General features: G+C 56.1%; 1 protein-coding gene and 2 long non-coding RNA genes across 3 annotated transcripts; 2 read left to right on the top strand and 1 right to left on the bottom strand.

Annotated features, from left to right (window-relative positions):
• Positions 1–1,184: 1,184 nt before the first annotated feature.
• DNMT3L (DNA methyltransferase 3 like) lies at positions 1,185–25,069 on the bottom strand. The gene is made up of 12 exons (XM_064577267.1): positions 24,970–25,069; positions 24,416–24,589; positions 24,151–24,195; positions 23,162–23,241; positions 22,969–23,081; positions 22,016–22,187; positions 18,924–19,011; positions 18,267–18,355; positions 15,846–15,921; positions 15,120–15,259; positions 4,744–4,829; positions 1,185–1,658 (listed from the first exon to the last, which is right to left on the bottom strand). Exons 1-12 carry the CDS (start codon positions 25,067–25,069, stop codon positions 1,493–1,495), a joined length of 1,329 nt encoding a protein of 442 aa, XP_064433337.1. The 3' UTR covers positions 1,185–1,492.
• LOC135362542 (uncharacterized) lies at positions 7,057–12,013 on the top strand. The gene is made up of 3 exons (XR_010407363.1): positions 7,057–7,191; positions 8,995–9,124; positions 11,889–12,013. It is a non-coding gene; the product is annotated as an uncharacterized LOC135362542 (long non-coding RNA).
• On the top strand, positions 19,099–21,786 carry LOC135362540 (uncharacterized). The gene is made up of 4 exons (XR_010407362.1): positions 19,099–19,286; positions 19,791–20,046; positions 20,804–20,893; positions 21,256–21,786. It is a non-coding gene; the product is annotated as an uncharacterized LOC135362540 (long non-coding RNA).
• Positions 25,070–25,592: the final 523 nt, after the last annotated feature.

The following is a 25,592-nucleotide window of genomic DNA, read 5'->3' as shown; positions in this document are numbered from 1 at the left end:
GCCTGCAGCTGAGAGGTTTTCCTTTCTTCCCCTTGACCGTGACCATGTTTCTCCGGCAGTCAGAGGGTGTGGAGGCAAAAGCCCACTGGAGGAACATCAAGGCTGCCCTGGGCACCAAGCCAGAACGGTATTGGTGCTGGGGATTGCGAGTTCTCGGTGCAGACGTGGAAGGGAGTGGCATGCACTTTGATGCTAGAGACCCAGGCTTCCCCCTGGGCAGTCCTGAGCAGTGCCCTGGGGCTCCCGCACAACCCAGAACAGGGGACCTGTGGGCAGCCCTGGTCCCGGGGAGCCCATCTTTTCTCCTAGCGGGTGTGTCTGTTTCCTGGGGAAGCCCCAAGTCACCACAAGGTTGGCATCTTAAAGCAACAGAAATGTACTCTCTAAGATCTGGAGGCTGGAGGTCTGGAATGAGCTCCTCCAGGAGCTCTGGGTGAGGATCCTTCCGAGGCATTCAGCTCCTGGTGGCCCCAGGCTTTCTTGGCTTGTCGCTGCTTCTCTTTCTCCAGGGTCATGACCTTCTCTGTATGAGGTCAGGTCTCCCTCTGCCTCCCCGGATAAGGACCTTTGTGATCACATTAAGGGCCTCCCCGGCTCATCCTGGACAATCTCCCTATCTGATTTCACCATATCTGCTAACAGAACCAGCAGGGCCCGGGGTGGGGGGGCCTCCTTGCCCCTGCAGGGACACCCGGGACGAGCTGTGTCTGTTAACTGTCTAATCTACACCCTGGGGGGATTCTCTGGCTCATCGGGAAAGATCCTTTAGGATTCATTACGAGTGACTGGAAGCCAGCTCTGCAATGGGCTCGGGTGAGCAGGGATCCTGCCTTCTGCAAGCAGGTCCCTCTGGTGTAAGGGGCACCCATGGGCTCATGCCTCGCGAGCGGATCTGGCCTCTGCGCGGCCTGCTCAGTCCGTGCTCCCTTTGCTTGCCGAGTGTGATATTCTACGATTTCGTGCGGCTATCATCAGGCTGAGTGGTTTTCACGATCACGGCCAACGGCGGTCACAAGCCAGCACGGCATGGCCAGCGCGGCCCAGCACACAGAGAGCGCGGGCCACACCCGCTCCGGACAATGTGTCCCGCTCATCCTCCTCATGCACAGTCCCCCGTCCCACAGGATACAATAAAGGCTATCCTTACACACAGAAACACGAGAATGTGACCCATAACGACCACAATAAATATATTTTTAAGTTCTCAACAGGCACACAGAAACATTTTCAGCAGCAAATATGCTTCATAACATCAGGGTGGTGTCCCCGGTCAGGGGCTGTGAACTTCACCCACGCCTCCCTCCCCAGAAGGGCACTGTAGGGCCGGGGCCCTGCACCACCACACCCAAAGGGAAGACACGTCTGTGGCAACCTTGGGAAATCCGAAGTCAAGCAAATAAAATAATAATTTGGAAAGGAAAAAAGAAACAATGTAAGGAAAGTTGCCTGGTTCTAGGAAAAGTCTTTTTTTCTTCATAGTAAAATAAATCATTTATAAAGAGGAAGTGAGTTCTGTTGAAAAATACTTGAAATATTCTCTCAGGGGGAGAAAACAATTCTTCACCAGCTTGGTGGGCCCCTGGGCGGGGGGCTTTGTTCTCTGCCTGTCCTGAGCCAGCAGGGTCAATTCCTCACGGGAAGCCGGGCCAGAGTGCCTGCTGCCAAGGACAGAAGGAGGCTCGTTACCAACCCGGGCTCCGCACGGGCCCCGTGGCCCGGCGGGGGTGGGGGTGGGGGGTACACTGGGAAGCCAGTGGTGCGTCTCACTAGGTAATCCAGAGGTCTCTAAGAGAAACATCCTCTGAAGACCTCACCCATCTTGTGAGTCTTCCGGCCAGTGGTAGATGATAAGCAGTCCTGGCCGGTAGGGGACCAGATGGCCCCCGCACCTCCTGCTTCCCTCAGGGAGGAGCCGGGACCCTGGCCCCGCTCGGCAGGTCCACGTTCTGTGTGAAGAAGCCATTGCGGAGGGAACCCACATGGAAGAAAGGGCAGGACTCGGTGGGCAGGGCTGGTTAACTGCCCTGCGCATCATTCCCAACGAATTCCTGTACCCAAGACCCGAAAGGCACCAAGCCCGGCCCCTGAGGGTCCTGAGGCTGCCTGTGCTGGAGGCCCTGCGTGTGGGGCCGGCGGGGGCAGAACACAGGCCGCCTGGCTTATAAGCTGACGCAAGCGGTGGGACCCACCCCGCGTGGCTTCTGGACACGGCAGCCACCACCACCCACCCCCGGCCCCATCTCGGGCTCCCAGGCACCCCGCCGGGGTTGGGGAACACTTCGGGGTTTACTTTGGGGATTAAGGCTGCAAATGAGGAGGCAGAAACATGCAGCGCCCATCCCAGCCCCCAAATGCCTCCCCAGGGCTGCCCTACTGCCTGAGGCTGTCTGTCCTGAGGTAGCTGCCAACAGTCGGGCAGCGACTGGGAGGCTCTGAGCCTCAAGGAAAGTGCCCATTTGAAGACGTTGCTTCCAGCCTTATGTCTGGGAACCAGCTGCCTCCCTGCTTCCCTGGGCACCTGCCGCGCCCAAGGGGGTGAAGTGGGGGAAGGGCAGTGAGAGTGAGCAGAGCAGAAGAGGCAGCCTGACGTCAGCTCAAGGCTCCCGGAAACCACATTTGGAATGCTGCTTCACTTGGGCTCCACCCAAACACAGAGCCAGGGTGTGGGCCTGGCGAGCGCCAAGGCTTGGCGGGCTCTGCCATGAGCATCTGCCATACTACAGGCTAGGGGCATGCTGGGATTGGGAGGTGGGTGGGCAGAAGTTTCCAGAACTACAAGCTAGGGGCATGCTGGGATTGGGAGGTGGGTGGGCAGAAGTTTCCAGAACTACAAGCTAGGGGCATGCTGGGATTGGGAGGTGGGTGGGCAGAAGTTTCCAGAACTACAGGCTAGGGGCATGCTGGGATTGGGAGGTGGGTGGGCAGAAGTTTCCAGAACTACAGGCTAGGGGCATGCTGGGATTGGGAGGTGGGTGGGCAGAAGTTTCTAGAACTACAGGCTAGGGGCATTCTGGGATTGGGAGGTGGGTGGGCAGAAGTTTCCAGAAACTCGCTGTCAGGAGGAGAAGACATGACTTCGCTTAGATCCTGTCAGTGTTGGCTCAACACAAGGGCAGTGCCACATGGCACGGTGTGGGGGAGGGAGATGGCTGTGTCCTCAGGGGCTCTGGGCACAGTGTGCAGGTAAGGACAGAAGAGTGAGGGCAGGTGTCCTGGGAGCAGAAAGCTGTCCAGAGGAGTGGGGCCGGGGAGCAGGGGCTGGGGGTGTGCTGGGGGCCGGGAGGCAGACAGGATGTTCATGAGAAAGAACAGTCCCAAGAATGTTCAGGCAGCAGAGAAGGGGTACGTGTGAAAGCCCGAGACACGGTGTGTTTGAGGGACTGTTGTTCAGTACAGCCTAGAAATGCATTGTGGGTGAGCTTCTGTTAGCATGAGTGTGTGTGAACCTGTGTGTGAATGAGTGTGAGCAGGTGGGTGTGAGCATATGAGCAGGTGTATGAATGAGCGGGAGCAGAGGACTGAGTTCTGTGAGCATGAGCAGCTGTGTGTGAGCAGGTGTGATGTGTGAATGAATGTGAGCAGGTAGGTGTGAGTGTGAGCAGGCATGTGAATATGTGTGAGCAGGTGTGGGTGTGTGAATGAGTGTCAGCAGGTGGGTATGTGAGCAGGTGTGTGGATGTGAGCCTGTGTGTGAGCATGAGCAGATGTGTGAACGAGTGTTAGGAGGTGGGTGTGAGGGTGTGAACAAACATGAGCTGAATAGGAATGTATGAGCAGGTGTGTAAATGTGAGCAAAAGACTGTGAGTTGTGTGTGAGCTTGAGCAGGTAGGTGTAAGCATGAGCAGCTGTGAGATGTGATGTGTGAAAGAATGTGAGCAGGTGGATGTCCGTGTATGAGCAGGTGTGTGTGAGTAGATAGGTGTGAATGTGTGAACAGGTGTGGGTGTGAATGAGTGAGCAGATGGGTGTGTGAGCAGGCGTGTGGATGAGTGTGAGCAAGTGGGCGTGTGTGAGTAGGTATGTGAATATGTGTGAGCAGGTGTGGGTGTGTAGGTGAGTGTGAGCAGATGGGTGTGAGTGTATGAGCAGGTGTGTGAATATGTGTGAGCAGGTGTGGGTGTGTGAATGAGTGTGAGCAGGTGGTCTGAGTGCGAGCAGGCGTGTGGATGAATGTGAGGTGTGTGAATATGTGTGAGCAGATGGGCGTGAATGTGTGAGCAGGTGTGGGTGTGTGGATGAGTGTGAGCAGGTGGGTGTGAACGTGCGAGCAGGTATGTGAATATGTGTGAGCAGGTGTGGGTCTGTGAGCGGATGGGCATGAATGTGTGGGCAGGTGTAGGTGTGTGGATGAGTGTGAGCAGGTGGGTGTGAGTGTGTGCAGGTGTGGGGGTGTGTAGGGCAGGGCGGAGCTCCAAGAGGCTGGGGGTAGGGCTCCAGGGCGCAGGTGGCCAGGTGACATGTGTCTGGGAGTGTGGACTTTCTTCTCAGGACTTGGGAAGCACCTCAGACAGCCTTAGTGCACGAAGCTGGGGAGAGGTCCCCAAAGTGGGAGCAGGCCTTCTGACCTTGAGCATGCCCCGAATTTTGGGGGTGGACCAAAGGCCCACCAGACACAGCCCCTGACCCGGGCATAGCTCTGTGTTCTCAAACTTGCGTTTCTTTGGCGAGCCTGACTCTGCGCCAGCGTCCGCGCCCCCCCCCACCCGCCCCAGCTCCCACGGGCCCTGGAACACACAGGGAACCTTCTCACAGCTGGGATGTTGCTCCACACGTGCACGGCGTTCTGGACGGCCCGGCCACAGACGTCCTGGATGGTCACCGGGTCGGCCTGTGGGGTGGACACGTCGGCTGGGGATCAGGGTGACGACCCCTGCCCCCCACAGTGCCCGCAGGCCTCAGTCCCGCGGGCACCACGTCGGGCCTTCCCAGACTGTGTCTCGGGCAACCTTGCTCTGCTCATGTGTCAAATCTGCTTCCTTTATGACCTTAGGAGGAAAAGAGGCTGAGATCCTATCGTAAAAATTTAACCAGTAGATTTTCCATTTTTTCATTCCCACAGGTCACAAGGCAAGGATTCCCCACCCGCTCCAGCTCAGAGGTGGATTCCCCTGAAGGATAAAGATGTCCTTGGTCTTTGAGCCAAGATTGTTCTGCTTCGGGAAGATAAGAGGCTTTGCTGGCAGACAGAGAGTTTTCTGAAGGGCCGGGGCCTTGGGAGCCAAGGAGGCTGCCTGGTGCCTGGATCCTGGAGTCCGAGTCTCCCTAGAAGGCCCCGAAAGGATGGGGAGGGGGTGGGAGGGAGGCGGACCTTCCACCGATGGGAGGGGGAGCCATGGAAGGGAGGGGCCATGGAAACTGAGGCAAGAAGCCACCTGGTCCCTGACACCCAACAGGAGACAGGCTGACTCCACCCGCGTGGACTCAGGGGGCTGGAGGGGTCCCATGTGGACTGTTCCTGAGCCCAATTGCTGTGGACACACCAACCTCTTCCTGTATCCAGACACCTGGCTGGGAGAAACACCCGATGGCTGCTTGTGCTGTATGGACAGATGTTTGTGTGATTTATCCCGCAGAACCCACCACCGGGACGTGCACAGGCAGGCTGAGGAATGGCGTTTGTGAGACTCGTGCTGCGTGAATAACCTCGGGAGCCTGGTTATGTACAATATATGATTTGGCCTCCAGGTCAGAACTGGCCCTTCTGTTCTGGACGCCAAGGGCTACGAATCTTGTCTCACATCCCCTCCTGCTCCAGGCTGGGCTGGCCCCCCAGGATGGAATCCCTGAGGGGAGGCAGACACACATAGCCCAGGCTCCTTGACGATATAGAAACATGAGAACATGGAAATGCAGCTCACTCCAAACTGCACGTAGGTGAGCCAGTGTTTAACCTCAGACCCTGTCGTTGGCCCTATAAATACGGCCCTTATGGGGATGGTCAGTGGGAAGTCTCAGCTGCAGAAGGCTGAGCCGCCCAGGCCTCTCAGTGGGGACTCCACCCTGGGTGTCTCCACGGGGCTTCCCCAGCTGATAAGGTCGGGTGTTGCAAGCACCTGATCTGATGTAACTTTGCCTTGTTCTCACTTATTGCCCCCTATTACCTTCATCTACGTGTAGATTCCTTTCGTCTTCTGTTTCTATTGGGTTTCTATAATAAAGTTTTCTTTCCTTTTGGAAGCTGACACTCGGCGGTTGTGAATCTTGTGCAGAACGTATCTGGCATAGTCGGCAGGGTTCAGGACACGCCTTTTCTGTTTCGAGGAGGGAACCCCCACCCTGACGCTGATATTCTCAGGTGGGAAGACCTACAGTTTTGCTCACTGCAAAGGAATGGTCCAAGCGGGCCGATCTGTGTGAGCCACAGGCAAGTAAACAAAGTCAGCTGAGCGGCCACATCTTCTGGATGCTGGCGGACTGTAGCTGGGACAGGTGAGGTGTCCTCGCTAGCTCGCGGGGATGGCGGGGATTTGACAGCATACAGGCGGGATGCGGAGCATCGTGATAAGCGTCAGGAGGAAAGACTCAAATCGGAAAAGGAGTAGCCGATTGCAATCTCAAAAGGCGCTGCTGCAATCTCAGACTGATGTTCTTTCTGGCCAAGTCCACACTTACCAGCATGTGGTGGAGAAAGGGCCATACGGATGGCCGAAGATAAATGCAAAGAGAGGAGAGGGAAGGGGGTTACTAGGAAAGTGCGCCCAGCTCTGGCTTCTGCCGGGCGACGTCTAGGACGATGATGAGACGGGGACTGACTAGAGCGTGGACGAGAGGCAAGCTCGCCCCGTTCAGCCTCGGTCTCTCAGAAGGAGCCCCTGGAGCAGCGGGGGGACCACCAGGCGGGGGTGAGGAAAGACACTATTGAGGATTTTCCTCAGCAGGAAGTCAGTGAGATTATGATATTTTGTGATATTTTGGAAAAATGGATCAACCACTATTGCTCAGGCCCTTGTGGACACTGGGCCAGAGGCCCCTTTGATATAAGGAAACCCCAACAAGTTCCGAGGATGATTAGTTAGCATGACTGGACCGGGGGTGGGGTGGGGTGGGAGTAACACCGGGGATGCAGACAACACTTCCTCTAAAAACAGGGCAGTTACCGAAGAGAGATTACGACATAACACTAGCGTCCGTTCCTGAATACCTAACTGGCATCCATAGTCTCAAGGGTCTCAAACTGGCTTTAATCGACGGTATGTATCAATTTGGAACATGTGCATTCCACATACACGGACACCGATGACCGTAGGCAAGCTAGTAGACCCCTGTCCGCTCCGAGGCATCTCCAGTAGCGCAGAGAAAACAATCCCGTATTCCCAGTGGACACAATGGTAATAATGACTCTGTTCATGGTTCCCTCCAGGCAGGTGTACTGGTACACCTGAGTGGAATAATCCTATTTGGTCAGTGAAAGAAAGTGACGGCGAGTGGCCAATAACACGTTATAAGGAATTAAAGTTACCCCTCCATTAACCGCTGTCCTGCCGGACATAATTACCTTCACTGAACAGATCCAAGCCCGTGCCGGCCCCTGGTACGCAGTGACTGATTTGGCAAATGCCTTTTTTACTATCCCTATTCCTCCCGAGTCTTGGACTCAATTTGCTTCACATGGCAAGGCCGTCAGTTTATATTTACCCGGCTGCCTTGAGGGCATGTACAAAGCCCCACGATCTGCCACCGCCTAGTAGAACATCTGGCCCCAATTAAGTTGCCCATTGGAATTCTAACCCCTCACTACACAGATGATAGTTTAATCCAGGGAGACCATGAGTCATAGGTGCAGGAGGCCTTAGAGTTGATACTAAATGAAACGAAAGGGATGGGACATTAATTCCTCTAAAATACAAGGATTGAGTCTGTTAAGTTTCTAGGAATTGTCTGGGATAAAAGAAAAAGAATTAACCCAAAGCTAATCAAAAAATTTTAAACTTTAAATCACCACAAAATAAAAAAGAAGCTCAGAAATTTATACGATTGTTTGGGTTCTAGAGAAACCATACCCCACATCTGGGGCAGATATTAAACCGTGTCTATAAAGTTACTCGAAAGAAGCATCAGTTTAATTGGGGTGCTGCTGGGGAACAGGTTTCTCAGCGAGTGAAACCAGCTATTCAAGCTGCTTTAGATTTATGGCCTGTTAGACCTGGGCCTGTTGAGCTGCCGGTCTCAGCGGAAGGGGAAAATGCTAATTGGAGTTTATGGCAGAAACAAGACAGCAAGCGGGTGCCTTTAGGATTTGGGGCTAGGAAGCTCCCTTCTGGCAGTACCTCTCATACCTCATTTGAAAAAACAATTATTGGCATGCTGAGGGACACCAGCTGGTACTGAGCTTATAACTGTAAATCATGTATTAATGAGGCCTCAGATTCCCAGTATGTATGGATTCCAGGAAATCCGACTACTCATAAAATCAGACATACGCAGGAAGCTAGTATAATGAAACAGAAGTGGTATAGACAAGATCAGGCTAAGCCTGGCATAAAAGGAATATCACCCACATGAAGAAGCTAATGATGTGGCTACTAATTCCAATGAGTCAGTATGTTCTACTGATGTCCCATCAGCCCATTCCTCTATGATGGGGAGGAAGCCAAATGATCATTTACCCGAAGAACCACAGCATGGCTGGTTTACTGACGAAAGGCAGAAGTTATTAGTAATGCTAACCTCTGGAAGGCTGTAGCTTACAACCCCCATCTTAAAAAGACATTACGAACACAGGGAGATGGGGTGAGTAGCCAAAATGCAGAGCTTTCTGCTGTTTACACAGTCTTAAGCCAAGAACAAGAGGGACAATGTCACCTATATACTGACTCATGGTCAGCGGCTAAGGGTCTAGCGGGATGGATGACATGATGGAAAAAACACCCAAGGACCATTGCCGGTAAAGAGATGTAGGGAAGACTCCCCATGGGAAGACATTTGGCAATGGGCCCGCCATACTAAAATTACCGTTTTCCACGCGGATGCTCACAGTGTGTCTACCTCCACAGAGTGGACCTCAACGAAGTAGCTGACTCGCTCGCCCAAATCGCAGCGAACATAACAGCCTGGGACTGACACCAAACTGGCGCAATGAGGTCATGAGAAAAATGGACATTTGGGAGAGCAGGCTACTCACAGGTGGGTCCAGGACCGTGGGATACCCATCACTCAGGAAGCCATAAAAGAAACCATATTAAAATGCCCAATTTGGGGGCACCTGGGTGGCTCAGCTGGTTAAGCAGCTGCCTTTTGGCTCAGGTCATGATCCCAGGGTCCTGGGATCGAGTTCCTCATTGGGATCCCTACTCAGCGGGGATCCTTCTTCTCCCTCTCCCTCTGCTGCTCCCCCTACTTATGCTCTCTCTCTCTCTCTCTGTCAAAATAAATAAATAAATAAATAAATAAATCTTAAAAAAAAAAAAAGCCCAATTTGTCAGATTTGGCAGAAGTAGAAAATTCCACAACAGTACAAAAGACAGATTCAGTGGGGAAGACTCCTCCACCCAAATTTGGCAAGTAGGTTATGTGGGGCTGGTACCCCGCTTCCAAGGTTGTTGATACATTTGTGGGGCAGTGGACACTTGTTCGGGGTACTTCATGGTTTCTCCCTTTGCCCACACCACCCAACAGAATACGATAAAACCTTAGAGACTATCTTATTATATTATGATGTAATTATTCAGATCCAGAGTGATAAAGGCTTCCACTCTGCAGGTAAGTTAGTGAAAGCTTTTGTCGCCTCATATAATATGGACTGGATTTATCATATTCCCTATTACCCTCAGATGGCTGGGTTGGTGGAATGGATAAAAGGACTGCTTAAACAGGAATTTAAAAAAATTAGCGGATGGCTCTTTACCAAAATGGAAGCTATACTTACCTGAGACTTTAAAAGTCCTAAGCAAGAGACCTACTAGTCAAAATGAAACTCTGCTAGGTCAGATGAAAACCCCTTATTTGCAAATAAGCAATGTGACAAAACCATTCCAATCAACATTAATATGCTGGAGTATTAATTCAGATGCTAAATTACCTTACAGAGCCATCCCTGAGTCTGCTGGACTAGATCTACGTTCTATGAGAGAAGCACAAATAAATTACAGTTGTCAGGTGGCTGTGCCTACCAGCCTAGGAATTCATTGCCCTCCCCCCAAAACATTTGGGTAGATCATGGAGCGGTCAGGATTGGCACAAGAGGAATACAAATATTAGGATGAGTCATCGATCCTGATTATCAAGGAGAGACAAAGGTCATTTCACTCAATTCTGGAAAGCAAATGCTCTCAATACAAAAATATGATTGGATTGGACAATTACTCTTGTTGCAGCCTGGCTCTGTCCCTGTAAGGGGAGATGGGGGTTTGGCTCCAGAGATGCTTGGAAGCTGGGGGCAAAGCCTTCGGTGACAAAGCCATCCGACAGTATTCCCACTCCTGCTGAAGTAATTGCTCAAGGAGGGGATGCTACAGTAATAGTAATGTATTCTGGTGATGAGAAGTTACATCATGTTCCCTTAACGTATGTTTCCCTCCACGAATCATAGATACGAATGTGGGTTCTGTGCTTTCCCAGGGAGACACAACCCACCCGTATCCTGCAGACTCAGCCCGCAGCTGTCTCCGTTGAAGTAGGACAACCGCTGAGCCTGCTCTGTTGGACCAACTGTTCTTTGGCTGGTATCACAATAGATATGAGATTTATTCCCAAAACTGTGTGGGACGTTTTCATAACCTCACTGACCAAACTCGTCAAGATAACTATAATTTCACTATAGGGCTACAAGCCGTCACCTTGTCCGATGATGGTGAATATACATGTATAAAAGGGAGAAAGCAGACCCCCACTGATGTCAGTTTTAAACGAGACTCAATACTTGTAACAGTGCATAACAATCCTACTGTCCTTTTAAGAGAAAATAATTTCTGGGTACACCTGGCAACTAATGTGTTAAACCTCAGTTCTTTGTGTACTCAAAGGAAATAGTCCCCAAAACCTATTAAGACAAAATATCATTGGCAGAGGGACTTCTTTAAGTAAATTCTTACACCTCAATAGTACTAATCTTCCATTATCAATTGCTAACATTGATGTGCCTCCTCCCTTTCCCATATTAGGGACCTATGCCTTTCACTGAAATGTGTGAATTGCTCTACAATTCCTTCTACTTGTAATCGTAACTCTCATATATACTCCCCAGTCGACACTTCGTTACCGCCTTTGTGCAAACCTCCAGTATAACCATTCGCCTAACCATCATCAAGGTGCGTGTGCTATAGGGAAACTTCCTGCCTGTCGCATCCTCTTGAAAGTCTTCGCAGGAACTGCGCCTTGCCCGCTGATTGTGATGATCCTCTAACCCTGTTACCTCCTTCTGCTGATGTTGCTCTCACAGCCAGCATTTGAGCTATACCTGGATTAATAATGTGTGAACAGAATGAAATAACACAGCTCTCTTGCATGACCTCTAAGATAGTTAAGGATACTGCGAATGCCCTCACAACCATGAATCAGGAATTAACTGCTTCGTGAGAAACATTATTACAAAATAGAGCTACTGTAGATTACCTTCTGTTGCAGCATCACTTAAAATGTAATGAATCTCCACGAACGTGCTGTTTTAACATTACTGATAATTTTTAAAAATGGATAAATTTATAAATAACGTTGAGACATGAAATTGGCCAAATCAGTACTTGCCCTGGTTTGATTGGTTACCCCACTGGGGAGGGTTTTTAAGGGATGCCTGACTTATAATTCCGCTCATTGTGTTACTTACAATGTGCTGCTGGACTGATGGATATGTGAAAAGTGCTTTGCAGGTATATATGGTGTTGGATTATGCGTGGTACCTCAAGAACTGAATGTGCCATATGGACAGATGTTTGTGTGATTTATCCCGCAGAACCCACCACCGGGATGTGCACAGGCAGGCTGAGGAATGGCGTTTGTGAGACTCGTGCTGCGTGAATAACCTCGGGAGCCTGGTTATGTACAATATATGATTTGGCCTCCAGGTCAGAACTGGCCCTTCTGTTCTGGACGCCAAGGGCTACGAATCTTGTCTCACATCCCCTCCTGCTCCAGGCTGGGCTGGCCCCCCAGGATGGAATCCCTGAGGGGAGGCAGACACACATAGCCCAGGCTCCTTGACGATATAGAAACATGAGAACATGGAAATGCAGCTCACTCCAAACTGCACGTAGGTGAGCCAGTGTTTAACCTCAGACCCTGTCGTTGGCCCTATAAATACGGCCCTTATGGGGATGGTCAGTGGGAAGTCTCAGCTGCAGGAAGGCTGAGCCGCCCAGGCCTCTCAGTGGGGACTCCACCCTGGGTGTCTCCACAGGGCTTCCCCAGCTGATAAGGTCGGGCGTTGTAAGCACCTGATCTGATGTAACTTTGCCTTGTTCCCATTTATTGCCCCCTATTACCTTCATCTACGTGTAGATTCATTTCGTCTTCTGTTTCTATTGGGTTTCTATAATAAAGTTTTCTTTCCCTTTGGAAGCTGACACTCGGCGGTTGTAAATCTTTTGTGCAGAACGTGGGTCACCTGCCAGAGCTGAAAGACATGGTACCTACATTTGGCACATCTAGGTTTTCCCCACCTGCAGCAGGAATGCAGGTCCATAGCAAGATGCGAGCTGTTATAGAAAATGTGGGAAGCTCCCTTCTTGGACTTCTTTGGGTTTGGGACCACTTGCTACCTGCCAAACGCATGTGCAAAACGATCAAAAGTCAGTATTTTTGCTGTCCTCTATGTGTGCTAGAAACTGGCACCCACATTTGGAATCTGCACTTTTTGGCTGGGCCCACTATTACTTATTCAAAGTTGTTTTTTTTTTTTTGATAAATAGTGCAGGTTACAAACCTAGTTCTGGCTGCTTTTATGTGGTGGCATTAGACTTCCTAATGAGGAAAAATCACCACAGATGTGGAAGAAAGCAGGAGAATCATGAGAACACTTCACTTACTGCCGTGAAAATGACTTTTAAAACTGTAACTCACAGATGGTATTCTAGGAGAACATAACTTACCAAACCAATCTCAGAAGAGATGGAAAATCGTAGTAGGGCCGTTTCTGCAGAAGAGTTACCCCATTTTATTTCTTTATTTTATTTTTTTAAAAGATTACTTATTTATTTATTTATTTATTTGACACAGAGAGAGAGACAGAGAGATTACAAGTAGGCAGACAGGCAGGCAGAGGGAGAGGGAGAAGCAGGCTTCCCACGGAGCATGGAGCCCGATGCGGGGCTCGATGCCAGGATTCTGTGGTCATGACCTGAGCCAAAGGCAGACGCCTAACCGACTGAGCCACCCAGGCGTCCCAGAGCTACCCCATTTTAGCACAATGGCCGCAACAGCCTATCCACACAGTTTCATGGGAGAATTCCATTTTTCAGGTAGGTTTATAAAGCAGGTTCCACGTGGACACCTGCATGGAACAGAGCAGTTGTCTCGAGCTGCTCACAGCGCATGTCCCAAAGGAAACGTCGTGCACCAGAATTCAGAAAGACATGAAAAGAACCATGCACCCAAATGAGTGAATTTTCCCCAGATCCTGGGGTTGCTTCCTTATTAGGAACCCTATCAGCATATCATATCCTCTTCATAGATCTAAAGAGGAAAATAACTAACGATCTCCACAGACTTAAAAAAGAACGTTTGATGGAAACCAACAACTCCTCTTGATGAGATTACTCGAAAACACGGCAATCAGTGGAAACTTCTGGAAAGTTCCCTAGCATAGTGAAATACATCAACCCCGACCTGGGAGCCAGCTGTGTAGGGAAGCCTTGAACACATTTCTGTGACAGGCAAACACAGACAGGGCTGTCCCATCAACGCTGCGATCCAACACTGTCCGACAGGCGCCTGCACCGCGAGACAAGAGCAGGGTGTCTCAGGAGCAAACTTAGAAGAAAAGGTGACAGCTCTTTGCAGAGGACCAGCTCAAATACCCAGAAAATCTAATCGAATCTACCGGAAACTACCGTAATCGGCGAGGTGACTCAACAAGGAGCCAACAAATGCACAGAAATCAACAGTGTGTCGTGCACACATCAAACCCAGTCAGATGGCAAAACAGAAGGTCCCGAAAACACAGTGGGACGCAGGACCCAACGCAGCTGGGCTGCACAGGAAAGCGTGCACCCCGCGGGCCCTGTGGGGGGCTGGAGCCTGGGCAGGTGGGCACGGCTGTGAGGATGACAGAACTTGGCGCATCAATGTCCCTCCTGGGATCCATCCCGCATATGTCCCCACACATGCCCTGCATCGCGGTCTTGTTTGTCCCCCTACAAGACTACAACAACCCCAATACCCATCAATGGGGAACAGGCGGAACACGGTTTTTGCGGCCATACAAAGTAAAACTGCACAGAACACTGCCGCTGAAGCAGCGAACGAGGGAGGTGGATGTGCAGCGGAGGGGTTTCCGAGGGGACTGTTCAGCGGAGAAAGCCAGCTGCAGAGCAGAGCGGGGCCTCACCAGATTTGCCTGTATTTGCATAAAGCATCCTGGAGGTAACCAGGCAAGGGGGACAGGGCCGGGCGGCGAGGAGCCTTTCTGCTGTGAGCGTGGGGGAGACGTCCTGAGAAGGGGGGACACCAGGCCCCAGCGGGGGCTGTCCTGAGGGGGCAGTGCTGGGAGGGGCCCGGGCCAGGTGAGCCCAGGACGCTGCCCTCAGGGTCAGGATTCAGGCAGGCGGAGAAAACCCAAGCTGTCTGAGCCCCAGAGGGTGAGTACATGTGTGTGCGCATGAGTGCACATGTGATTATGTGTACGCGTGTGGCGTATACCCGTGCACTCTGTGTACTATGTGTGGAGTACATGCGTGTGCATGAGCTCGTACGGAGTGTGTGGCGTGTGCCCGCGTGCACTGTGTATGGAGATGTTTTTGTGCACCAACCGGGATCCCCACGTGCCCAGAAGTGCAGGAGCCACGTGCAGGGGACGCCCTCCAAGGCCACCGACGGGTCTGTGCTTCGGGAGTGCAACGGGCCCTCGTGAGCCCCAAGAAGGGGAGGCTCCGGGGTGGGGCCATGAGCCGTGCTGTCCCCTGGAGGCACTGGCATGTCCCTGGGGAGGCCTCCGTGCCCGCCACCCAGACTGCGGCGCTGCACGTACCTCCAGGAAGCGAGTGGCTACGGTCTGGTCATCTTGGCTCAGCACCAGATTGTCTACGAACATCCAGAAGAAGGGCTGCTGGCTGCCTGGCCTGGGCCTCGCGTACTGCAGGACGCGGTGGAACTGGAACAGGTACCACGCTGGGTGGTGGGGGGAGGGTGTGTACGTGTGTGGGGGCGGTGCCCGTGAGGGGACAGGGCGGGAGCGGGGAGGCTGAGGGGCTGGGGGGCAGGGGTGACTGCGGGAGGGCCGCTCTGGCGTGGCTGGCCTGCTGCGGGCCCCACCTACTCCCCAGGGCAGGCCTGTCCCCGCCAGAGCGGCTGAGCCTCAAGGGCCCCGGGGTCCGTGTGGCCCCGAGCGCAGACCCCAGCCTCACCCAGGCGCCCTGCGTTAGGAAGGGACGACGCAGGGCGAGAGAAGCCCGCGGGCAAAGCGCACGTGCGTGTCCTCCTGTGCATGTGTCCACGCAGAGCACTTGCGACAGGGACACAGAGCACAGCGGGTGAGGGTCAGGCAGCTTCCACGGTGACGGATCCCCCCCCCCAACTCTCAGATGCAGCGTGGCTTCCCGTGGGTCAAACCCACCAAACCGTACTCGCTGAGTGGGCAGGCTACTCGTGCGGGTGAGGCCGAGGACAACTGTTTCTCAGAATGCCGCTGTCCCTCAGGATGCAGGAGGGTGTGGGGACGAGAGGGCCCGGATGCGGGCAGACCGCCGTCTCTTACCTGGAGGATGGTCGCAGGCGTGGCCAAGGGCGGGTGTGGAGCCGTACACGAGGTCGAAGGGGCCCCATCCTTCCACCTGCGGGAGACAACACGCTGTCCTGCCGGAACAGCCCTGTCCGCTGCAGGCTTTCAGGGGCCAAGTGTCCCCACAGCAGCGGGCACCTCATGTGTCCAGGTGGGAGGATTACGACGAGGCTGAGCCCCTGCAGAGCCCCCCGGTGGGGCAGTGAGGCCCACCAGTCAGTCCTGCCGCAGTGGTTCTCGGTCGCCACTGGCCTCGGGGACGCGCGGAGCCCGGCCTCCATCCTCTGAGGGGAGGCCAGCCCTCCGCAGGGCACTCGGGGTCTGAGGTGACCCCTCTGCGCCTTACAGAAGCGCCCCTGGGAAGGTTGGCACAGTGACGCGCCAGGATTCACGTGGAATCCGTGTGTGCCCTCGACGTGACATCCGGCGGCCCGGAGCTAACCGCCGGGCCGCCACCTTCCCTGCCAGCCGGTCACTGCAGGCCCGCGGAAAATGATAAAATCCACCCCCACTCATGCCTGAGCAGACAACAAAAGGATGCTCTTCAAGAACAGGTGCTCCTCTCCGGGTGGCCTGAGGGACTCCCGCTAACGACAATCCCAGCCCCTGTCTTTCTACTAAAATAAATTAACGAGAGACCCAGATACCGGACCCCTGGTTTCCTAATAGCCCCTGCCCCCTGGACTGTCCCCCGAACTGCTCAGCAAGAGCCTGCATCCTACGGTAAGCCCCCAAACCTTGAGCCGCCTCCACCCTGTCCCCGTGTCCCCAAGGGCTAATGTCGCTGAGTGTGACCCTGGGGGCATCTGGCCACGGGGCTCTGGCCCAGCTTACGGCAGGGGTGTCCGGACAGAGGAGGCGGGTCAGGGGCGCAAGGCGCCGAGTGTGGGCTGACGGTTCCAGACAAGCAACCCGACAGTTAGCCGCTGACCCCCCAAACCTGTCACGGTGAAGCCGCGCACAGAGAAAGACGGAGTCTAAGCGAGAACTCCCAGTTCCCCCCCAAATCCCTCCCCTCCAGCCTGGAACAGAAACCCGCCGGAGTTCACTTTAAATCTCCTGGAAACCCACAGCCAGGAGCAGGTGGGGACGGCCGCTCCCCATCTCTAGGAGGGGCTGCGAGCAGTCCGGTCCGTGTCACAGGCCTCGTGAAAGGAAGTGAGGTGGGAGGGGTGGCGCGGGGCGCTGAGTGATGCCACGCACCCCGGAGCTGGGGTTGCTGTAACAGCTGTCCCCATGGCTACTGAGAGAACACAGATTTCGAGTATTACTATCAAAAATGATGGCACACATTGCTGATGGTCGTAGGCATCACATGACTATCAATGATAGAGGCCACAGGCTAGCCGTAGAAAACAGATGTCCCGCCTTGCTACTGACCGCAGGCTTCGCTAGGGAAGGCGGGTGTCTGGGAGCCACAGCCAGTGGGCAGGGAGATGTCCCTGTCCTGTTGCACACCCTGTCTGAGGACTCGGCCCTGGGGTTGGGATGAGCATCATGCGGGGGCACGCTCCGGAAATGCCCCACAGTGGGTTGTCCACAGGGGGTGGGGTGAGGGCAGATGTGGGGTCTCGGATGAGGCCCATGGTAATGAAGGTTAAGGGCAGGGGGTTCGGGTGTGCCCCGCCCCGTGAAGAGACCTGCGCTGGCTTCGGGACAGGGGAGCCCGGGGCAGGACGAGGCTGCTGGGCTCCCCCAGGCACGGCCAGAGAGGAGGACTAGCTCCTCAGACCATGGGCTCCCGGGCCGGCCGGGGTGCAGAACGCTGAGGCAGGGCAGAGCAGGACCCCCACCGGGCCCCTCCTTGTGACCAGCCGGCCCCAAACCCTCTGCCCACGGGTGGTGGTTCGCAGGACCATGGGCTCCAATCCTCTCTCCTGTTGCCAGAGCCCGACGGACCAGGTCCTCCTGTCCCGGCGCCTCCAGAGGAGGCTTCCCAGCCCCTTCCCGCCAGCTGGGAAGGGCTCTGGGCTCAGCGGTGTCCTGTTGAGTCATCGGGAGGCACTTCCTCCAAGGCCACTGTCTGGGCCAGCAGGAAACAGCCTTCGAGGGAGCCGGAACATTCTGCCGCCGTGTTCGGAGGATGCCCCCAAACAGTGACCGGCTGTTCAGTTCAAGACTTTCTGTGAGATGGCGGGCGGGATTAAGCCCACAGTCCGGGCACCACCGTCCCCAGTGCTGGGACTGGCCCCTGGCATTTCAACCCCTCGGCTGGAGGTCGGGCCCACGGCTCTGCTCTGGGCTGTGGGCAGTGTGGGGGTCACGAAAACCACCCTCTCCTCTCTCCCACTGCCCGTGGCGTGCCTGCCATCCCTGCAAGCCACACGCCCCGGCCCCCACGGGATGTCCCGCACACCTGCGCTCACCCTGGCCCCAGAGGCACACGGTACTACTTACGTCCCTCCTCACAACATCCGTGACATCGTCCAAGTGCTTCAGTCCTCCCGGGGTGGAACCACTCTCCAAGAAGCCCAGACTCTCGAGCTCTGCAAGGGGAGACATGAGGAGGGCACAGAAGGGCCAGCGTTTGACCCCCGCAGAATGAAATGGCCAAAGACTGACCCGAAAACATGAGCAAACGCTCTGTTTAACCAGGCGACTGGGGCTGAGGATGAAGCCGTTCGTGACATTCCACACCAAGCAAGCCAACTCGACTGTGTATTGATTTAAGTCAAGGAATTTGTTGCAGAACCAGGCCTTCCGGGGCTGTGGTGTCATGCTCTGAGTTAGGAAATCCGCCAGGCTGCGGTGTGCAGGCTGAGGTCACCCAGCCAGGCTGTGGGACACGTGGGCGTGGCTGCGGGAGCCCCGGGCACCGAGCCCTCGGCCTGCTGGTGGGAAGACGAGTGCAGGAAGGACCTTACACATTAGACCAAGGGATGCAGCGTCCGGGCGGGGTGGCCTGGGGCCGTGCCTCCTGGCTTCTTCGCCGGCACCAGGTTCGCAGCTGGGGTGCCCGTGAGGCCGCCGGGACCGTGGTGCGCAAGGCTCGCAGGGAACATTCTCCGGCTCCCGTCCCCAGTGCAGGACCCCCAGTCCTCTCACTACGCTCACCTCTCCTGATGTCCCCAAAGAGGGACAGCACCCGGACTGGCTCTCTCTTCCACACGGGCACTGTTTTATACGTCTCGAGGGGATTCTCCTATTAAAAACACAGTTCTCATGGTGACTCGGTTGCGGAGCCTGCGAGGCACAAGGAAAATTCTTTCTGGTCCCGCAGAGGCATCTCCCCATCGAGGGAGACAGGCCCTGCTCTGCCCACGCGGCCCCCCAGGCTGAGGTCTGCAGCCCTCACTCCCACCGGGTCATCTCGAGCAAGGGAAAGGCAGGAGCGAGGAGCTTTTCCTGATCGTGGAGGAAGACAATTCTATCTGAGAGGAAGCACTTCCTCTGGATTTCTTGGGGGATCCTGAATAGGTACAGCAGTGGGATTCCCCGACTCCTCTCCTTTCCCGTGTGGGCTCTCGGTGTGGTCCCTGAGCCACCTGGCAGCCCTCAGAGCTCCCAGCCGAGGACAAAGGACCGGAGAGCCGGGGGAGGACACACACCCACCCCTTCCAGGACCCCCACTCGTGAATCCAGGAGGATGCACTTGGGGGTGCCTGGCCTCCCACAAACAGGGCATCAAGCCACCACCTGGCTGGGAGCAGGCCTGAGCAGGAGCCCCAGAGCCACAGGGGGAAGGGTCTGTCTGTGGCTGGAGCCAGTGGGTGGGGGGCTGGCAAGTTCAGAGGTGGGCGTGAGGAGGGCAGGGGGTCCAGCACGGGTGTGGCTCTGATGGACCCTGGGGGCGTCCTGGTCCCCTGCTGCAGCTGGGGAGGGTTGGGGTGGGGTGGGGAGCTCCTTCTTCCCTGCCCCCCCCCGACTCAGCACTGGGCCAGCATTAACACTTCTGAATATCGACTTCATTTCCTTCCCAAGGGAAATTTCCTGCAGCTGGCCAGCATGGCGTCTGTCTACACTGGGATGGATCCCACTGATGGAGTCGGAAGAAGGTTCTACTAGGATCGCATGCACCTCCTTTTCCAAAAAGCACCATAAAGGCACGTCGGCCATGGGGCATAAGCTGTCCAGGCTCCCGGCCCGTGCCAGGCACCTGGCTGGGCCCACCCCTATGCCCAGGTGGCCAGCAAGGTGGTGCAGGGTGTTCCCAGAACTGTCGTGGCCGAGAACCCGGGTAAGGGTGCCCGGGGCCAGCACCGGACCCCAGGAGAGAGGGGAACCCATGGAGGTGGGGAAACACCCTAGGGTCAGCACACACCCTCTCCCAGCCCACCGGCGCCCCCAGCCCCGTCAGGGAGACACCAGTGAGATGCACGGCTAGGGCACATCCGGGTGGGCGGTGGGCAGCCCTCTCACCCCACCTGCTTCCCGCCACACAGCAGCCGCCCCAGAAAGCCAGCTCCATGGGGACTCTTCCCACCTCCACAGGGTGAATCTTGCTGGGTGAGGAGAAGACTCTGCTCAACCTCCAGAAGGAGCTGGAGGCTGGGAGGAGCTGGAGGCTGAGAGGAGTGGGAGGCTGAGGGGGGAGCTGGAGGCTGAGAGGTGGAGGGGGTGCCTGGTTTTGCCAGATCTGGGTGTGGGTCCCTTGCTGTCCCTGCTTGCTCACCCAGGGTGACCACTCTTCTGTCTTAGCTTCCTGGGGCTGCCGTAACACCGAATATAAACTGTGACTTAAAACCACTCGTTTATTTTTACTCTGGAGGCCAAAAGTCCCAAGTCCAAATGTGGCGGGTCTGGCTCCCTCTGGGGACTCTAAGGGAGGGTCCTCCTGCCTCTCCCAAGCGTCCCTGTGCTGGCCAGCACTCCTTGGGCTCTTTGGCTCGCAGACAGTCCCTCCAGCCTCTCTCCCCTGGTCACGTGGTTGGCTTCCCTCTGGGTGTCTCCATCCCTCTCTCCTCTCTCCTATGACACCTGTCATTGCCTTGCAGGTGCTCCCCAACCAAGCTGATCCCACCTGGAGATCCGTAGCTGAATCACATCCACAAAGACTCTAGTTCCACCATCGGCCACATTCACAGGTACCAGGGGTTAGGACTTGGAGGCCATAGTTCAACCCACTTTGATGAACCCATAGCTCCTGCTTAGTTCACGGCTCCTGGCCTCCACCCTCGAGGGGTCCCGCATCCATGCCCCTCGTCCGTGCCCCATTTGTGCCCCAAATCTGTGCCCTGTCTGCCTCCCAAGTCTGTGCCCTGTCTGTGCCCCAAGTCTGTGCCCCATCTGCATCCTGTCTGTGCCCCGGGTCTGCACCCACTGTGCCCCGAGTCTGGATCCTGTCTGTGCCCTGTCTGTGCCCCAAGTCTGTGCCCCATCTGCATCCTGTCTGTGCCCCGGGTCTGCACCCCGTCCGTGCTCCATCTGCATCCTGTCTATGCCCCAGGTCTGCACCCCGCTGTGCCCCGTCCATGTCCCGTCTGCACCCCGTCTGTGCCCCGAGTCTGCACCCCGCTGTGCCCCGAGTCTGGATCCTGTCTGTGCCCTGTCTGTGCCCCAAGTCTGTGCCCCATCTGCATCCTGTCTGTGCCCCGGGTCTGCACCCCGCTGTGCCCCGTCCATGTCCCATCTGCACCCCGTCTGTGCCCCGAGTCTGCACCCTGTCTGTGCCCCGAGTCTGGATCCTGTCTGTGCCCTGAGTCTGTGCCCCAAGTCTGTGCTCCATCTGCACCCCGTCTGTGCCCCGAGTCTGGATCCTGTCTGGGCCCCAAGTCTGTGCCCCATCTGCATCTTGTCTGTGCCCCGGGTCTGCACCCCGCTGTGCCCCGTCCATGTCCCATCTGTGCCCACTGCCTACGTCTTTGCTCCCATTTGCTGGACTTAGGGGTGCACCTCTGCTGAGCCCCACGCCCACCTGCTGCAAATGCCTCACTCCCTGGCTTGAAAGAAGCACACCTGCCAAACCATGGTAATTTTCAAAAAACAAGATCGTCTAGTGGAGCGCACCCTCAAAGAGGAAAATGAGGCAAGAGCATTTGCTTAAAAGCCTTAGTTTCATCATCAGCTATCAAAGCAGAGGTGCCTTCTGCCACTGGTAGCAGAGAAAGCTGAGGGTTAGGGCCCCTGCGCATGGCTCATCAGTCCTGGGAGCCCAGCCCCCCTCCCCTGCCGCTGCGGCACCCCCCCACCTGCCCACCGCCCCTCACCGACTCGCGGTCACAGAAAGCCTTCAGCCAGCCCCGCCATTTCCTCCTCCTGTGCAGGAGCCCGCTGTGGGGGAAGGGCAGGCACAGGAAACACACCCAGTTGCTCATGGCCTGAACTTTCCCCGAGGTTCCGGGGCCGACCAGCGTGTCCACGCACTCGAAGCAGTAGCATCTAGAGTCAAGCAGAGTCCCAGTCATGGAAGTGGCCTTCCAAAGGCCACCAGGCAGCAGGGAGCGGTGGAAGCCACCCTCAGGCTCACGGAGAAAGACTCACCCCGCACGCATGGGGCAGGGATGAGAGTGAGCTGTCACCCGGGAAGGGGGACCAGTCCCACCTAGGGACCTAGAGCCCACGAGCGAGCCATCTGCAGAAGACAGCGAGGTGGGGGGTGATTAGCGGGCAAAGACAGATTCCACAGAATCCGCTAAGCCTCCGGTCTGCCCCACCTGCGGAGCCTGCGAGAAGTTAGGGTCTCCCAGGGAACCCAAGTGCACGGACATCCGCTGGGGGGCAGGTCTGGGGAGGAGGGAGACGGAAGTACAATGATGGCCCAGAGAGAGCGAGCGGGGAGAACCCCTGGCTGGAGCCTGGCCAAGACCCTGACCTCCACCCCCGGGGAGCGGGGAGCGGGGTTTGCGTCACTTCCCCGCTCATGACTGAGGAAGCCACACGTCTTGGCACTAACAACAATAAAGAGAAAAATCAGGAATGCAGATCTTCTGACGCCTCACCTCCCACATGTCAGGGCTCAATACCAAACAAAACACTTGGGATGGACATGGAAATCATCTTGGGGGGAAATCCCCCCACGCTGCGGGCCGAGGAGCCCAGAGGCTGGGCGAGCCCTGGATGGTGGGCAGGGGCTCCTTTGCCCATACTGCCCCCCAGCCCCTCAAGCCCCCCCGCCCCGCTGAGCCCCTGCCCCCAGCTGGGCCGGCGCCCCCGGGCTCACCGGGTGCAGTCGGGGTTTTCGCAGATGAGCAGCGTCTCTCCCGCGCAGCAGATGGAACAGTATGACTGGTACCCATCATCGTCGTACAGGAAGAGGCAGTCCAGAAACTTGTCCTTGGTGAGGGGCAGAGCCAGGATGGCACCCCCCTCCGCCCCGAGGCCTCCAGCAAGCCACCCCTCAGCTCCCTGCTTACCTTGCACGGAGCGCACATCCCCCCTTCAAACAGAGGGTGCTGTGTGTGCACCTGGAAGCTCCCACAGCAGATGCACATGTCTGACGCGGACGTCCGACGCGCCCCACGGGTCATGACACCAGCAAACAGAGCAACAGACTTAGCAACGATCGTAACGGAAGAAGTGCAAGACCCGTACACGGATAACTACAGAACGTTGCGGAAAACAATGAAAGATCTAAGCAAATGGGACGGTATCTCAGGATCTCCTGTGTACGGATCAGAAGACTTAGCCTGGTTACAGCTCCAGGTCTCCCCAGCTGCTCTACAGATCCCCCTCAAGATCCCAGCTGGCTTTTCTGTTTTGGGTTTTGTTTGTTTGTTTTTTGATTTTTGGCAAAAATTGATAAACTGATCCTAAAATGCATATGGAGGGGCGTCTGGGTGGCTCTGTTGGGTAAGCCGCCGACTCTTGGTTTTGGCTTGGGTCCGGCATGATCTGAGTCCTGGGACTGAGCCCCTGACCTCAGGCTCTGTGCTGGGCGTGGAGTCTCCTTCAGATTCTCTTTCCTTCTGTCTGGCCCTCCTCCCTCCCCCCTCCCCCGTCACCCCCTCCCCTGCGCATGCTTGTTCTTTCTCAAATAAATAAATACATCTTTAAAAAATGCATATGGAAATACAAGGGATCCAGAACAGGCATATCCGCAGAAAAACAAAGGAGATTCATGGTTGCCTAATGCTGAAAAGGGGAGGTGGTGGCCAGGGTGGGGTCCTGGGTTTCTTTTTGGTGATGAACATGTCCTAAAATTAGACTTCGGTGAAGGTTGCATAACTCTGTGACTGCACTGGTAGATACTGGAATGAAGCCTCGGGGGGCCTGGGGTGGGTGCAGGGAGAGGAGCAGGGCCCCCGCGACGGCCAGGGCCTTCTCCAGGGCCAGCGGCTGCGTGAGGCTGAGCAAGGCTGGCCAGAGCTAGCTGACCTTCCCCTCTACCAGGGCCGGGGCTCACCTTCTATGTCTCTCTGGTTAACCTTGACTTCATATGCAAGAAGATCTGGAAAAGAAAACAAGAAGGAGACCGTCCCCTCTCCTGCTTTGCTCTCATGTAAACATGGCCAAGTGTCATGGGGGTGACCTGATGTCACAGGAGCTGGGGGGCAGCGGAAAGGGCCTCCTGCCCCTCCCCAGGCGTGTGACTATTCTAGAAGCCTGGGACCCTAGATATGGCCCAGGCCTGGGGTTGGCATCCTAAGTGATGGACCCAGTACCCTTACCTCTGCGGGGCCCAGGGGAAGCCGGTGCTGACAGCTCGCTGGAGCCCACCAGGATGACATCCATGCTGTGCTCTGTGTCCGGCTCCAGGACTGGGACAACCACATGGAGACCCCGCCAGGAGAAAGGACATGTACAGAGGAAGAAAGTGGCCAGTGGGCCTCTGCCTGCGAGCCCTGGCTCCCAGCATGGGGGATGCACCTGGCCACCTCCTATGGTACCACCTGCTCCTCCTGACCCAGCATCCAGGGCCAGAAAGACCTGTGGTGAGTGCCAACCTTGCCAGGAGGCTTGATGTGTTCCTTGTGGCAAGTCCCTCCCCGCCCAGGGCCCCTGCCACAGTGTGGGGTCCTGTGGGCTTCTCCCCACAAAGGGGAGGGCAGGAGGCCTTAGGGGGGGCAGAGGGGCCCAGGTCTACCCACAGCTTCCGGTCCCTCTGACACCCTCATGCTCTCTCCTCTCACAGTGTCCCCCAGGCCCCAGCCTGTGGTCTCTGGGGATGACACCTCAAGCACAAGAGGCCAAGGCCGAGGCCGGGAGAAGTAAAAGGACTCACGGATTTCACAGGTGGCCTGCCAGGGCTCCTCCTCCAGCGGGTCAGAGTCTGAGCGGTCCAGGGTCTCCACACTCAGGGTACCCCCGGGTGAGAGGGCCATGAAACCCGGACAAGGGGCTTCCCACAAACCAGTAGGAGACGTGTGGGGTCGCAGAACTGGGGGCCAGGGGTGTAGACCCGCAGAAGAGCACTGGGGTGGGGGGTGCGCAGGGTTCCCGCGCGCTGCGTGACGTGCGGGGGCGGGGAGGTGCGGGGGAGGGGCAAGGAAGCCCTCACTGCCACGGGGTGTTGGGTGGAAGGGTGAAGGGCTCATGCGGGGCATTCATGCTGGGTGGGGGGGTTAGGGAGTCCAGTGGGGGAGGGGGGAGGAGAGCCCTCAGGGTGGATGGGGTTAAGAGCCCACTTCTATGAGGGGGTTTAGGGTGTGGGGTGAGGGGGATGCAGTAAGGGGACACTGAGTTGGAGGCGGAGTTGGGGGAGACTAGGGCAGGATGGGGAGATAGGGAGCTGGGCGGGGGAGGGGTGCTCGGGGCGGGGCTTAGGGGGCTCAGTGCTCTGGGCTGAGGTGGAGGCGGGGCTCCAGCAGGGGAGGGCAGGAGGTTCAGGGGTCAGGGTGAGGGAGT

The sequence above is a fragment of the Mirounga angustirostris genome, unplaced genomic scaffold, assembly GCF_029215605.1.
Source record: "Mirounga angustirostris isolate CCGP_5_RB_7025 unplaced genomic scaffold, mMirAng1.0.hap1 SCAF_1, whole genome shotgun sequence".
Lineage (NCBI taxonomy): Eukaryota > Metazoa > Chordata > Mammalia > Carnivora > Phocidae > Mirounga > Mirounga angustirostris.
This window is presented reverse-complemented; position numbering and strand designations above follow the sequence as displayed.